Below are 16,886 nucleotides of genomic sequence, written 5' to 3' on the forward strand. Positions count from 1 at the left end.
CTTTTTTTTTTTTACCTCACTGCAGTTTAACACTGCCAATAACCTTTCTTTCTTTCAATAACCTAACCTTCTCCTTTCTTTCTCGGTTCCTTCCTGGCTGTCCTGCCTATCTGATTGCTTCTCCTCAGTCTCCTTTATTGGATCTTCTTCTAGATCATATCTAATAATGTTGTAGTTAAAATTGGTTTCTCTGCTAAAAGTATTTTTATGAGGTTTATTAAAGATTAAGAACTTAATAAAATACAAGTAAGAAAGCACGTGCCTAGGAGGGCCGAGAGGCCCATTCAATTTCACTTACATCATGAGAGACACGTCTGCTTGGAAGTGGAAGTAGGAAGAGAGAGCAGTAGGCTTTTACAGCCAATTAAATAGACATTTTGATCTCGCGCAGGTGGGAACTCAGGTGAGACTAGAGGGCATCCTGGGAACTAGAGCAAGGACTTCTGGGGATTGAAGTCCTGGGTTCAAATCTCCATTTTTACAATAACGATATACTTCAGGGTTCTTTTTTTCTTTTCCTTATATTCTATTTCACTTCATGATCTCATTAGTTACCATGGATTAAATTATCATTATGTTGATGTTGCTCAGATCTATTTATCTAGCCCCAAGTGCAATTAGTATAGCTCCATTTTACAGATGAGGAAAATAAGGTAAATGGATTAAGTGAATTGACTAGGGTCACTCAGTTGCTAAGTGTGGTAAGAGGATAGATAGATTTGGATTCAAGGATTCCTGACTTCAGGCCCAGTGCCACCTAGAAGTTCTAACAAAATGAGAAAATATTTGTAAAGCTCTTTATAAATCTTAAAACACTATATAAATGCTAGGTATTATAGCTTCTGCAGGGGGCCTTTCTACTTCTCCCCATTAGCTCCTAATGCCTCTTCTTTATTTACTGTGTATTATGAATTTATGAAGATATATGTATGTATGTATTTATATATGTTGTTGTTTAGTTGTGACTGACTTCATGGGGCAAAGATATGGGAATTGTTTCACAGCTAGTAAGTGTCCCAGATTGGATTTGTACCTGGGTCTTCCTGCCTCCAGGCCTAGATATGTATGTATATATGTTTTTATAGTCACCTATTGTGTGTACATATGTATATACATATATTTAAGAATTGAGTAACAGTAAATGAGGGTGTAGATCTTTACTATGTAAGTTTCTCAAAAGACTGTTTTTGCTTTTTCTTTGTATTTCTAGCACTTAACAGTGCTTGAGAAATAGTAAGTTTTTATTCAATGCTTTTTGATTTTTTTTTTTTAAATTTTAAACCCTTACCTTCTGTCTTGGATTCAATACGGTGTATTGGTTCCAAGGCAGAAGAGTGGTAAGGGCTAGGCAATGGGGGTTAAGTAAGTGATTTGAACCTCGGATCTCTTGTCTCTTGGCCTGACTCTCAATCCAGCTGCCCCCTTGATTACTTTTTTTTTTGATTATTCAATCCATCTTTTCAGGTGGACTCATGAAATGGTCACTTTGTAACTCTTTGTTTACTTGTTTCAGCTCTATCTGACTCTTCAGGATCCTTTTTGGGGTTTTCTTGGCAAAGATACTGGAGTGGTTTGTCATTTTCTTTTCCAGCTTATTTGGCAGATAGAAAACTGAGGCAAATAGTGTTAAGTGACTTGTTCAGGGTCAGATAGCGAGGAAGAACCCGAGGTCAGATCTGAATATCACAGAGATGAGTCTTCCTATCTAGTAAGTGGCTGAGATCAAATTTGAACTCACAGGATAAATCTTTTGATTCTAAGCCCAGTGCTCTATCCACACTACTACTTGGTTGCCCTAGTGATAATCCTACAAATGCCTGTGGAATTACAAATGGAAATAAAACTACTAGAAAGGATTCAAAATCTCAAAGGTACCTTAAAGACCATTGTAGGGTATGCCACTGTTCTGTTCAAAGTCACCATTTTATCCTTCACAGTTCCACCTATAAAGATCAGACACAGTTGACCAGGGAAACAACTTGAGATATAAGTGAAACATTTCATTAAGAGTCCCTAAAAGAGCTAAAGTGAGGAATCAAAATCCACAAACTCTACATTGAGAACAGGGATGTTATCAGAAACCATAGAAGGAAATTCTTTCATTCAAATGTTTATTCATGCATGATGAATAAGGTGAGCTATTTGAACTTTTTGAGTAAGGTATTCTTTTCTCTCCTGCCAGAAAAGGCATAGGATATTAGATAGTCAGAGACAGAGGGGACTGTCTGAAGCAACAGGATGGTGAATTCTTAAATAGAAAAATATAGTCTGGAAGATTCCATATCCCAATCATGGCATAGGAACCTCGTGCTTCTAGTTTTGCTATATACAGAATGTAGTATTAGTGTTACTGTATGAGAGAAAAGCATGTTATTGTTCAATGGAAAGAGTGCTAGCATACCGAACATAACTGAGCCAAGAAGCCTTTTCTGTGGGAGAAAGCCTGGAGTTAGTTCTGAGCCCAGTTGTTTCGCCATCTTTGATCATTGGTCTTCACAGCAGATTTGAGGAAACCCATAGGGGCAGAGGTATGATTGGTGGGCAGGGAAAAGACACACTGGAAGGAAAGAGTTGGGAACAGGAACTTGTCCACACGATAATGGGGATAAGCCAAGAGGCAGTAATAATTTGCATTGTTCAAAACCCTTCATCATCTGACCCACAAACCACTAGAGCTTTGGGTTAGTTATAAAGATAGGAATTAACAATGTAATTTCTAGCTATTCACTCTTCTCAGAAATTGACTTTCTCTTTCCTCTCAATAGCTAATATTTATACAACACTAAGTTTTACAAAATACTTAACAAATATTTTAGCACCGCAGAAACAATTATCTCTTACAAATGAGGAAGCAAACAGTTCTCTTGGATCACACAGCTAGTATGTAAGAGTATATTTGAATTGTCTTCCTTTTCTCCATAATCATTTGTACTTCTATCCATGGCATTTAATTGCTAAAGCACACATGCACACACACACACATATATCAATATATCACTAATGACTATGAGGTTTAAAAATGGGTTTCTTTTAAAGTAAGTAGCAAAGTCTTTTTTAAAAAAGATCTTACCAGTTTCACATAATTATTATCTATATAAGTTTGCTGAATTTATAAGATCCAAATTGTCTCTCTCCCTCTTCCCAGGGATGGCAAACAATTTGATCTGGATTTGTTTTACTTGATTCTCTTTTCTCTTGATTTTGTGACTTTTAAAAAAATGTAATCATGGTAAGTATTATTCTTATTCTCTTTTCATCTCTTATATTTTCCTTTTCTTTATATTTCCAATATTTTTCATCTCTAATAATACAATCTGTTACAAATATCACAATCTATTCAGCCATTTCCCCCAATACATTACATTTGTGTTATTTCCAGTTATTTTGTCTTTACAAACAAAGCTTCCCTGAATATTTTCATACTTGGCCAAATTTTTATCCTCTCAATAATGCCCTTTGGGCCTAATTCTAGTAATGAAACCTGCCTAGGTTAATGATAATGAACAGTTTTTAAACTCTTAATGTTTATTTCCATCTCATTTTCTAAAAAGCAATTCATAGCTACTCTGTTTTTTTTTTTTTAAACCCTTACCTTCCATCTTGGAGTCAATACTGTGTATTGGTTTCAAGGCAGAAGAGTGGTAAGGGCTAGGCAGTGGGGGTCAAGTGACTTGCCCAGGGTCACACAGCTGGGAAGTGTCTGAGACCAGATTTGAACCTAGGACATCCCGACTCTAGGCCTGGCTCTCAATCCACTGAGCTACCCAGCTGTCCCCCATAGCTACTCTAGTAATGAAATATTAGGCCTATTTCTCCATGTTCCTGTCAACATTTAATTTGATCAACTTAACCTATCTGGTTCTCAGATAACATACATTGCTAGGACTATATTTAGTTTGATTGTGCCTTATTCAGCAGACAACATTTGTTGTCAGGACCATATTCTTTCCAAAACCAAGCCTTTCCAGCTTAGTCATACCATTCATTCTGTTTCTCCTGTTTGTCCCCTTCTTCCTAATCCCCTCACATTTACTCCCTTACCTCTTGATATGTTCTCTCCTCTAGGTATCCCTACCTTTTCTTATCTCTTTGTCCTCCTTTCTCTTAACCCACTTTTCTTAGTTACTAAGGCCCCCCATGGGGACTTCTAGTGCTCTTATCTTACCTACCTTCCCTCCTGCTTCTACATTTGTTAATAAGATTTTAACCCTTCTAGTCATATGTATATTCTCTTTTTCCAGATCTGATTAGATTAGGGTTCTAGTACTACCAGCCCTCCATTATCTCTCCTCCTCTTCACTGCAGTATTATTTCCTCCACTCATTCCTCTTCCATATGAGATAGTTATTGCACCCTATCTTCTTACCTTTGTATATTTCTTATACATCAGATTTTCTACTGAGTTTGGGGTTTTCCCCTAAGAATAGTTGAAAGTCCTTAAATTAAAGTTAAAAAATTAAGTTAATTAAATATCCATTTTTTCTAAACTTTGTATAATTATGCTTAGCTTTGCTGGGAAAGTTATTCTTGGTTGCAAACCCTTTTGCCCCATGATATATTATGTTCCATGCCCTGTGTTCTTTTAATGTTGTGGTTGCTAAGACTTATATTATTCTAATTATTACTCCACAGTATTTAAAATTTTTTTTTCTTGTTGCTTGTAGTATTTTCTCCTTAACTTGGGAGCTATGGAATTTAGAAATGATGTTCTGGTACATTTTCATGTTTGGATCTCTTTGAAGTGGTCATTGGTAGATTCTTTCAATTTCTATTTTATCCTCCTGTTCTAGAATTTCTGGATTGTTTTCCCTGATGATTTTCTAACAGGGTGGTGTTTAAACTTTTTTTTAAATTATAACTTTCTAGGAGTTTGACTATGCTTATATTGTCTCTTTGGATCTATTTTCCATCTCATTTGTATTTGTGATGTTCCTTATTTCATTCTTATTTCATTCTTTTTTCTTTTTTCATTCTTTTCACTCTGCTTTATTTCTTGTTGTCTTAGGAAGTCATTAGCTTCCCCTTGTCCAATTCTAGTTGTTAAAAAATTATTTTCTTCAATGAATTTCTGCATATCTTTTCCCATTTGGGTGATCTTTCATAATTTTCTTGATTTTCTTTCATTGCTTTTTCCCCCTAATTTTTCCCTTAATTTATTTCATTTGAAGTCTTTTTAAAGCTCTTCCAAAAAGCTTTTTTGAGGTTGTGGCTATTTTTTGCTGTTTTTGAAGTAGGTATTCTTACTTCACTGTCCTCTTGAGTTTGAACCAAGGTCTTCTCTGCCCTCAGATTAGCTGTTAGTAATTGGGTTCTTTCTCCTTTGCTTGCTCATTAAAAAAAAAAACGAGTGGCCAGGACAATACACTTAATTATTGGCCTTTTGCTAGAGCCCACAGTTCTGAGGTATGTTACCTAAGGTTTCAGGATTCCTTTTATGTTTGTTTTTCTTAGACCCTGTTTAGTTCTTCCAGTTTCCATTATCCACGGTCTGAAGTAATCCTAATCCCCCACTCAAGCCTCAGACCATGATTGACCTCAAGTGCTCCAAGAGTCCCTGGGCAGTTCTGCCAAGCAGATAACTAGAAGAACTCCCTGTAGCAGTAACCCTGGACTCTAATCTCTTGGGAGTGACCATAGTTGATGTGGACCGTACTCACTAGTGTGCTCCTTTTTCTCCTCTTCTGATGCCACAGCCTGGGATGAGAGCAGATCTAGTCTGAGTTTTTCAGGCCCCCAAAGTCCTTCACTGTACAGTAGTGAGGATAGAGGTACTGCCCTCAGGGCCTGGTGCCTATAGACTGTGGTGTCCACTCTTTCAACTTCCAGCTATGGGTGAATGGGGGTTCTTAGAACCTGAGGCCACAGCTGACAAACAGCTGCTCCTAGACCCCTTATTGACCCTGGACCACAGGATTGTGGTATCCTCCTGGGATGCAAGCTCCTAGATTCTGCAGGTAAGGGGCTCTCTTGTTAATTTCACATTCTGTGATGTTTTTTCAGGGGTGTCTATTACCTGTGATACTGAGGCCTGGGAGGTCAGAGACCTTCCTCCCTTGTTTTCCCTGGCCTCACAGCTTTACTTAAGACTTTGTTTTGGCCACTTTTAGCATTGATTCTGTGGAATTGTTTTTAATTGTGGGAGGGTAGAAGCAGGATGAAGAAGCTTCATGACCTACTTTGCCATCTTCCCATAATCCCCCAATTAATTTTTAATCTATGCTTCTAAAACCCTTTATTGAATGAAATTTTTTATTGCATATTAACAGAGTGATTTACTATTTTTGCTTTTCTGCATTTGCTTGTGAGGTTTTTAGACCTTGAATATATGGTCAGTATTTGTGAATGTGCCCATTCACAAGAAAAAGGTATATTCTTAACTATTATTCAGTTTTCTCCAGAGGTCTGTCATATTGTAACTTTTCAAAAATTTTTTTCTTCTTAATTTTGTTGTAATTTTATTTCTAGTTCTGAGTGGAGAAATTTGAAGTCTCCTTTTATTATTAATTTTAATGCCTTGTTTCCATCTGTAAACTTTTCCTTTAATATTTTGTAGATACCATTTTATATTATGATATTACTTTATTATCTATTATACCTAGAATGTAATTTACCTGATCATCACTTTTAATTAGTCATCACTTTTAATTAGATCTAGTTTTACTTTTCCTTTGTCTGAGATCATGATTGCTACCCCTAGCATTTTTTACTTCATCTGAATAACTCATCAGTGAATTCTCTGAGAGAACATCCCAAGAACCAGCAGTATTCACAAATGAATTCTACCAGACATTTAAAGAATAATCTCAATACTATATATTTAAACTATTTAGGAAAATAGGCAAAGAAGAAATTCTACCAAATTCCTTTTATGATATAAATATGGTGCTGATATCTAAACCACAAAAAACAAAAACAGAAGAAAATTATAGACCAATTTCCCTAATGAATGTTGATGTGAAAATTTTAGATAAAAGACTAGCAAGGACATTACAATGTTCATTATGATCAGATGGGACTTATACCAGGAATGCAAGGCTGGTTCAGTATTAGGAAAACTTATTAGCATAATTGATCATATGTATCAAAAAATGACAGAAATCATGATTTTCTCAATAGCTGTAGAAAAAGCTTTTTGACAAAATGCAACATCCTCTTAAAAAAAATATAGAGGTCATAGGAATAAATGGAGATTTCCTTAAAATGGTAAGTAGTATCTATCAAAAATCATCAGTAGATGAGAGCAAGACCTAGAGATGGAAAGTCCTAGGTTCAATTTTGTCCTCAGATACTTCCTAGCTATAGGACCCTGGGCAAGTCACTTAACTCCCCCATTGCTCAGCCCTTACTGTTCTTCTGCCTTGGAACCAACACCTAGTACTCATTCTAAGACAAAAGGCAAGGATTAAAAAAAAATCAAAACCCATCAGCAAGCATTGTCTGTAATGAGGACAAAATAGAGGCCTTCCGAAGAAGATCAGCTATGAAGCAAGAATGCCCATTATCACCGTATTATTCAATATTGTACTAGAAATAGTAACTATAGCAATGACACAAGAAAAAGGAATTTAAGGAATTCGAATAAGCAGATCTTATGATTATTTCTTTAGAGAATTATAGACAATCAAAAAATTGACAACACCAGACCTGGAGTTAGGATGACTGGATTTCAAACCTGTCCTGAAGACACTTCTTAAGTGTCGTACTCTGGGCAGTTCCATTAACCTAGATTGCCTAGTCCTTGCAGCTCTTCTATCTTAGAACTTATACTAAGATAGAAGATAAGAGTTTCAAACAAACAAATAAATGTAGATGATTTACATATTTTGGAGTCAAATAAAAAAATATTTGGGAGTCTGCCTTCTAAGACAAACCCAGGAAAGGAACTATGAATACAATTGTGAAAATAAAGTGGGAATCAGTTTTTAAAATGGGCAAGAAAGTAGCCTCAATACCAAACTATATTACAAAGCAGTAATTATTGAAACAGTCTGTCTGTTACTGGCTAAGAAATAGAATGACAATCAGTGGAATAGACTAGGTACACAGAAACTAGTAATAAACGACCACAGTAACTTAGTTTGATAAAAGATCCAAGGCAACAAGAACTCACTATATGTCAAAAACTTGGGAAAACTGGAAAATAGTATGGAAGAAATTGGAAAAAACCAACATCTCACACTACATAAGGGCAACAGGAATACATGATTTAGACACAAAGGCTGATATCTTAAGCAAATTACGGAACCATGGAATAGTTTACCTTTTAGTTCTATAAGGGAAGAATTCATGACCAAAGAAGAGATAGCTTTGTAGGATATAAAACATATAATTGTAATTATTTTTTTAAAGGGTTTTGTATAAACAAAAACCAAAGTAACTGAGAAGGAAAGGTGGAAGCTAGGAAATTTTTTTTTTTACAGCAGTATCTGATAGAGGTCTCATTCTGAAATATATAGAGAACTGAGCTGAATTTATAAAAATATATTTCTCCAACTGATACAGCTAAAGATACAGACAGACAGTTTCCAGATAAGGAAATCAAAACTACAGTCATTTGAAAAAAATAGTCATTATTACTCTTGAGAAATGCATATTAAAAAAACTCCAAGACACCACCTCACACCTATCAGAGTAGCCAATTGGATAGAAAAGGAAAATGACAAATGAAGGGGATGTTTGAAAATCAGGACGCCAGTGCATTATTGGTAGAGTTGTGATCTGATGCAATTGCTGGAGAACAATTCAGAACTATAGTCAAAAGGCTCTAAAACTGCATGTGGGGGGAGATTTTAAAAAGGGGTGTAAGGAACCTATTTGTAAGAAAAATACTAATAGGAGCTCTTGTGGTAGCAAAGAATTGAGATATTCATCTATTGGTATAGCTGAGCAAGTTATGGTATGTGGTTGTAAGGTAGTACTGCTGCTACATAAGAAATAATGAGCAGGATGATTTCTGAAAAATCTAGAAAGACTTACCATGAACTGTGGAGAAAGCAGAACCAGGAGAATGTTGAGTACAGTAGCAGCAATATTGCTTGACGAAAAAGTGTGAATGACCCAGCTAAAAAATACACTTGTCCAACACAATCCCTGAGACTCGTGGTGATGCCATCTACCTCCAGAGAAAGAACTGATGGATGGGGAGCAGCTGGGTGGCTTAATGGATTGAGAGCCAGGCCTAGAGATGGGAGGTCCTGGGGTCAAATCTGGCCTCAGGCACTTCCCAGCTTTGTGCAAGTCACTTAACCCCCATTGCCTAGCCCTTGCACTTCTTCTGCCTTGTTACCAATACTTTGTAATGGATCTAAGGCAGAGGATAAGGTAAGGGTTTAAAAAAAATAAAAAGAACTGATGGATAACTATACTAACCATCTAGGGAGAATTGAACAAGAATAGAAAGGAATATATCTTTTTCTCAGTGTCACATGGTACCTTTACAAAAATTGATCATTTTTTTAAGGCATAAAAACTATAAATGCAAGAAAAGCAGAAAGATTATATACATTCTTTTAAAATCATAATGCAATAAAATTATATTAAAGGACCATGGAAATAGAATAAAAATTATTTGGAGACTAGATTGAGTGGGTTAAATTTTATTAAAGAAAATTATAATGAGACAACATACCAAAACCTATGTGATACAGCAAAGCAGTAATTATAGGGAAAAAATATATATCTAAATGCTTTGGTCCATAAAATAGAGAAACAATAGATTGATGAATTGAATATACACTTAAAAACAGAGAACAAGTTAAACATCCCCAATTAAATACCAAATTGGAAATCCTAAAAACTAAAGGTGAGATTAACAAAATTGAATGTAAGAAAATTAATAAATAAAACTGAGTTGGTTTTGTTAAAAAACCAACAAAATAGACAAGCTATTGGTTAATATGATTTTAAAAGAGAAAAGAAAACCCATTTATCTAAAATCGAAAGAGTAAATTTAAGAGAAGATGAAATTAAAGCAATTACTAGGAATTATTTTGCCCAATTATATGCCAAGAAATTTAACAATTTAAGTGGAATGGAAGCACATATTTACAAAAATATAACAGAAAAGGAAATGGAATATATTAAGCCTATTTTAGAAAAACGAAATTGAATAGGCCATAAACTAGGAAAATGCTGCATCACAATAAGATGGTTATATAAGTAAATTTTACAAAACATTTATAAGATGATCTAATTCCAATATCAAATTATTTTGAACAGTTGCCAAAGGAGTTTTATAAAACAAATATGGTGCTGATACCTAAACCAGAAAGAGCAAAATCAGAAAGAAAACTATAGGCCAATTTCATTAATGAATATAGATGCAAAAATCCTAAATAAGATATTATCCAGGAGACTACAACCAAAAGCATATCAAACAGGATTTGTACCAGATAAGCAGGTATGGCATAATATATGGAAAATTATTAATCTAATTGTTTATGTCAGCAACAAAGGGTTACAAGAATCATAGGATTATAGAAAAATCTTTTTACAAAATAACACTCATTAAAAAAACAACACTTGAAAGCATAGGTTTAAATGAATTTTCCTAAGAATAAGTATATACCTAAAATTAGCATCAGCAAACATCTATAATGGAGATAAATTAGAATCTTTCTCTTATAAGATCAGGAGTTAAGGGCACAGCTGGGTTGCTCAGTGGATTGAGAGCCAGGCCTAGAGACAGGAGGTCCTAGGTTCAAATCTGGCCTCAGACACTTCCCAGCTATGTGACCCTGGGCAAGTCACTTAACTACCACTGCCTAGCTCTTACCACTCTTTTGCCTTGGAACCAACATACAGTATCGATTCCAAGATGGAAGGTAAGGGTTTAAAAAAAAAATCGGGAGTTAAACTAGGATTTCAAGTACTACCAATATAATTTAATATTGTATTAGAAATGCTAAAAATAGCAATAAAATTAGAGAAGTAATTATAATGGTCTATATAGAAAATCCTAGCCACTCAACTAAAAATTAGTTGAAAATATAAATTTTAATGAAGAATATGAAATAAACTTTATATAAATTGTCAGCATTTATATATCACCAAAAAAGTCCCAAGAGATAGTAAGAGAGAACCCATTTTTTAAAACCCTCAACTATATTCAGAATAAATTTGCTGGAAATATACCTGCCAAGATAAATTTAGGAACTATGCAAACATAATTATAAAATACTTTTTATGTAAATAAAGCCAGATTTAAATAATTGAAAAAATATTGTATGTGGGTATAGAGAGCCATTATAATTAAAAAGGCAATTCTATCTAAACTAATCATTCAATGCCATTCCAATTAAATTACAAAAATTATTCTTTTGAATAAGAAAAATAATAAAATTCATGTTAGAACAAAAGGTCAAGCATATCCAAGGAATTAGTGACATCATAATAAAGTTTTTAAAATCCAAGGAAATGACATACAGCAGTGCCAGATTGTAATTATCAAAACTGGTGCCATCTAAGAAATAGTAAAGTAAAGCAGTGGAAGAGAACAGATTTATGACAAACATTAATGTAAAATTGTAGTAACTTTGTGTTTGACAAAGTAATGACACAAGCTTTTGGGATAAGAATTTACTATTTCATTAAAATTGTTGGGAAAACTGGAAAGCAGTCTGGCAAAAATTAAATATAGACCAATATATTACACCCTTTATCAACATAAGATCAAAACTTGATGCATGGTAATCTAGGCATAAAGGGAGATATAAATTAGAGGAACAGGGAAAATATCAAGATTTATGGATGAGATTTTTAAATTACAAGACAAAGCATTATGAGATGTAAAATGGATAATTTTAAGTACATTAAATTTAAGATTATTGAACAAATAAAACTAATGTTGCCAGGATTAGAAGAAAAGCAAAAAATTTTTGTGGAAAAATTTATGGACAGTTTCTCAGACGTCTCATATTTAAAATATATAGAGAAATTTGTGGAATTTATAAAATTATGAGCTATTCCCCAGTTGATAAGTGGTTTTTGGTTGAAGAAATCAAAGCTATCTATATATAAATATATGAAAAATACTGTATATTTTTTAATGATTAGAGAAATGTAAAAATATCTCTTGAGAATATCTCACATCAAATTATCTAAAATGACAAAAGAACAATAACAAGAATTGGAGGGGATGCCAGAAAAATGGGACCAATCATATACACTGTTATTTTGAGAAGCAATCTGAAATTATGCCTAAAGAGTTATAAAATTGCATATACATTTTGACAACAGCAATACCACTATTTTGTTTATTTCCTAAGATGATTGGAAAAAGGAAAAGAACCTAAATATTCTAAAATTTAATTTATAGCTTCTCTCTTTGTGGCAGCAAAGAACTGGAATTTGAGGGAATGCCCTCAATTGGGGAATGGCTAAACAAGTTGTGCAATATGATTGTGATGGCACACTGTTGAGCCATAAGAAATGATCAGTTCAATTTTTTTAAAGTCTTGGAAAGATTTATATGAATATAAAGAGTGAGACAAGCAGAACATTATATATAGCACCAGAAATATTGTTTGAAGAATGGCTTGAGTATATCTCCAGAGAAAGACTTCATTTTAGTTTACATATCTTTTTTGTTAAATAATACCTTCTCTAGTTAGTGTGGGGAGGGAAGGGAGGATGGGAGATAACCTGGTAATTTTAATAAAACAAAGATTATTTTGTTAAAAAGAAAATATCTGATAAGAGTCTGAATGCAGGCCAAAGCATACTAAATGTCACTTTTTTTCCCTAAGAGCCTCCCATGGAATGCCTATTCTGGAAAAAAAAAGGTAGCCAGGAAAAATGAAATGATTGATGAAAAAAAGATTCGATCTGAGCATTGGTCAATATGTGGCCAATTTTCAATTAAGATATATGAGTATGAAAAAACATCATTTTTAGAATCTGATAACATTTCTAATTATAATAACTTAGGTCTTGGTTTAAGGCTCTCTAAATAGCAGGCATTCAGTGATCCTGTTTCCCAGCCATGCAGGACTAGTTCAAACTACACAATATTCTCACAAGACAGAATTTGGAATAGGGCTATAATGGAATAGAAGGGGAACTAAGCTAGCTGCAGAATTGAGTTACAATATGCCATTTATTCTAATCCCCTCAATTCCCTTATAAAATATTTTACATGATTGAATATATAAAATCTAGACCGGATGGCTTACCATTTCAGGGAAGAGAAAGAACTAGACAGGGAGAGAATTTGGAACTAAAGAGAAAATGAATGTTAAAAAAAATTTTTTTTCTCAATTTATAAAAAAAAAAAAAAGAATTGTTTCTGACCATTGACAACCCATAATTCGTTCTCTCTCTTTCTCTCCTCACTTTTCTCTTAAATGCCTATACATATTCTTTCTTAACCAATTCACATGACAATGAGGCCCAAGCATTGTGCCAACCTTTTCTTTTTCTTCCTCCACTCTTAAAAGCTCTTTATGCACCTCTTTTTTGTGAGGTAATTCCCCCATTCTTCTAGTATATCCTTTCATGTTTTTTATTAATAGAATATATTTATAGGTGTCACAACCTCTTTAGGCAGCCAAGTTCCAGACTCCTATTATCAACTTATAGGACATTTCAAATTGGTTGTCTGATAGAGGAATCAGAAAACAAAAATACCCATCCCCTCAAGAATTTCCCTGAAAGAATTATAATTTTCCTCCCACCTCAATCTTTCTTTCTTTCCAGATTCCCGCTTTCTATGATTAATTCCACCATCCTTCTAGTTATACAAGCATTCCCTGGGAAACAGCCTCAACTTTCCCCTTTTCCTTAACCCTTGGTTGACAGTTATCAAATCTTGTTAATTCTAGTTTCATAATTAATTCATCTCTTCCCTTCTCTACATGGACATAGCTAGCACACTAATTCAGGTCTTGCCTATGCTGTTTCGATTACTAATTCATTTACTTGCTTCAAATCTTTTCAGTCCATCCTCCAGACAGATGCTGAATTGATATTCTTTTATTCTTTTTTTATTTTCTAATTTAATTAATTTAGAATATTTCCCCAAGGTTACATGATTACATGTTCTCTCCCTCCCCTCTTCCCTCTTCCCTCCCCACTCCCCTAGCCAATGAGCAATTCGACTGGGTTTTATGTATATCATTGTTCAAAACCTATTTCCATATTAACATCCCCAATTATATCCCCAGCTAACCACATGATCAAGCAGTTGTTTTCCTTCTTTGTTTCTATTCCCACAGTTCTTCTCTGGATGTGGATAGTGTTCTTTCTCATAAGTCCCTCAGAATTGTTCTGGATCATTGCATTGCTACTAGTAGAGAAGTCCATTACTTTTGATTGTACCACAGTGTATCAGTTGTGTATCAGTCTCTGTGTACATTTTTCTCCTGTTTCTGCTCCTTTCACTCTACATCAGTTCGTGGAGGTTGTTCCAGTTCACATGGAATTCCTCCACTTTATTATTCCTTTGAGCACAATAGGATTCCATCACCATCAGATACCACAATTTGTTCAGCCATTCCCCAATCGATGGACACCTCTCATTTTCCAATTTTCTGCCACCTCAAAGAGCAAGGCTTTAAGTATTTTTGTCCAAGTCTTTTTTCCCTATTATCTCTTTGGGATATAAACCCAGCAGTGGTATGGCTGGATTAAAGGGCAGGCAGCCCTTTGGGCATCGTTCCAAATTATCTTCCAGAATAGTTGGATCATGAATTGATATTCTTAAAGCACAAATCAAACTATGTTACTCCCTCGGCCAAGGAACTCAAGGATCTTTCTGTTGCCTGTAGCATAAAATAAAAGTTCTTTATTTGTCTTTTAATAAAACTTGAATTTTTTCTTTCTATATTTCTTACACATTATTCTCCATGTGTTCATTGTAGTCAAATTGATCCACTTGCTATTCCCCATATGTGGCACTCCATCTACCTACTATTTCTTTGCCTTTGTATAGAACTGACTCCCATACCTGGGATACACTCCTTCCTCACCTCCATCTCTTAAAATCTTTTAGTATTAATTCATCTTATTACATGTAGGACAGGGTGCTGGGGACACAAAGACAAAAAAGGAAAAAGTCCCTGTCCACAGAGACCTTAGTCTATAAGAAGGATAAAACAGATGCCTATAGATAAATATAAGACAATTTGAAGAGAATGAGAGCAATAATAATTAGAGGGAGGATTAAGGAAAGGTTTCATTTAAGAATTGCACCCAAACTGAAAATTAAAGGAAGCTAGGGATTCTAAGAGGTGGAATAGAACTTAGAGTAATTTCAAGGCTTGGGTATAACGCTCTATGAGGGCATAGAGATAGCATGTCAAGTTCAGGAATAGCCATTATAATATTTTATAAGACAAAAGATAAGAATAGTGCTTTATAATGAGTGAAGGGGACTTAAACAAAATAAGTCTGAAATGATATCACTGCTTATGTTTTTTAAAAATAATTTTTATTGATGTTTTCTGTTATCACCATAGTATTCTATGTATTCCCCTCCTTCCCTTGTCCTGAGAGCCATCCGAAATGGCAAATAGTGTTTTTGCTTTGTTTTGTTTTGCAGAAAGGGGGGAAAAAACACCGCTTTACGGCATACTGAGAAGGTTCAAAAAATGTTCATTGTGTAATACCTTTGGCTGTATTACCTCCACCAATGGGTAGGCTGGGGGTATTTTCTCATATTGTTGTGGGAGAGCTTTGAGGTGAAACCCCAGGTTTGGGACAGGTACCCTTTTGCAAGAATGCCAGACTCCAAAATAAATGAGAGAAATTTATTTATTTGGGAGTAATAATGAATGGCTGGAAGACAGTGTGCAGCTGGAATATTGCCTCCCCAAGGAGATGGGGTCTAGAATTTTTATACTCTTTTGACAACAGGGGTTACAGGATAAGGGAGGTGGAATGAGGTGAATCAGAAATGAGGTAATACATTGGGTTGTGGGTTTTTGAACTGGGATACTTCTGGAGTTTGGGGTGTTCAGAAGGAAATCCTGGGTCCCATGCCAACTCTCCCCTCTCCAATTTTTCTAAGGAGAATGGGTGGTCTGTCTTCTATAGCTTCTAGAGCTGTTCATGCCCTTTTCCAGCCAAAGAGGTTGTAGGAGTTGCAGTGGCATCTCGGTGGTTCCCATGAAGTCTTTTACTCTAGAACAGTGGTTCTCAACCTTTCTAATGCCATGACCCCACAATACAGTTCCTCATGTTGCAGTGACCCCAAACCAAAAAATTATTTTGGTGGCTACTTCAAAACTAATTTTGCTACAGTTATGATTCGGAATGTAAATACCTGATATGAGTTATGTTATTCTCATTGCTACAAATTGAGAGGTTGAGAACTGCTGCTCTAGAAGCAACTAGAGAAGTCACAGCATTTCAAATGAGATTAGTTAAAACAGTCTCATGGTCTAGGTATCCAATCATGGGAATGAATAGTGCTGCAACCTTGGGAATCCACCATGGGAAATTGTCCCTCAAACCCCTCTTTACCCTGTGCCCTTCTTCTGAAGGATAAGTGTTTGGGTTAAGGGTTGAGGAATTCCGATATACCTAAAAGATTCTTCAGGTTACCATCCTGGGGCATCACCACCTGTTTCTCATCTTTAGTGAGCTTTAGGGCTCCAGTGGTCAGCTCGATTTTGGGGCAGAAGTTCTTGCTAAAATCCTTGCAAAGCACAGATTAATAACATACTTTTACAGATCGTTTTCTCTACTCCAGATTCTAGAGGAAATATAGCTACAGGGCTGATCACTTGCCCACTCTAAAGATTTCTTAAAGCCTTTTAAGTTTACATTTACAATCCCCCCCCCCTAATTTTCCTGTATAGTAAATACCCATTCTATAGTAATATTTTTTTTTTCCACAGACTCTAATTACTTTACAATTTAACTGAAAAAATTTTATCTCAAGCTGC

The 16,886-nt window shown here is 34.9% G+C and overlaps 1 protein-coding gene across 6 annotated transcripts in view; it reads left to right on the forward strand.

The window, feature by feature from the left end:
• Positions 1–16,886, forward strand: part of GPCPD1 (glycerophosphocholine phosphodiesterase 1) — a 109,172-nt gene that overhangs the window by 70,965 nt on the left and 21,321 nt on the right. For 2 of the 6 annotated variants that reach the window (XR_008917634.1, XR_008917638.1), the window contains exon 20: positions 15,539–15,632. The exons of 3 other annotated variants lie outside the window; for them this stretch is intronic. Coding sequence is in view for 1 of the 3 variants with exons in the window: in XM_056823528.1 (XP_056679506.1) it covers positions 3,146–3,163 (18 nt within the window). In the remaining 2 variants the exon portion in view is untranslated. Of the gene's footprint in view, positions 1–3,145; positions 3,179–15,538; positions 15,633–16,886 lie in introns of those variants that run through there. One more of the 6 variants, XM_056823528.1, reaches the window with a different exon arrangement.

The sequence above is a fragment of the Monodelphis domestica genome, chromosome 1 (assembly GCF_027887165.1).
Source record: "Monodelphis domestica isolate mMonDom1 chromosome 1, mMonDom1.pri, whole genome shotgun sequence".
Taxonomy (NCBI): Eukaryota; Metazoa; Chordata; class Mammalia; order Didelphimorphia; family Didelphidae; genus Monodelphis; species Monodelphis domestica.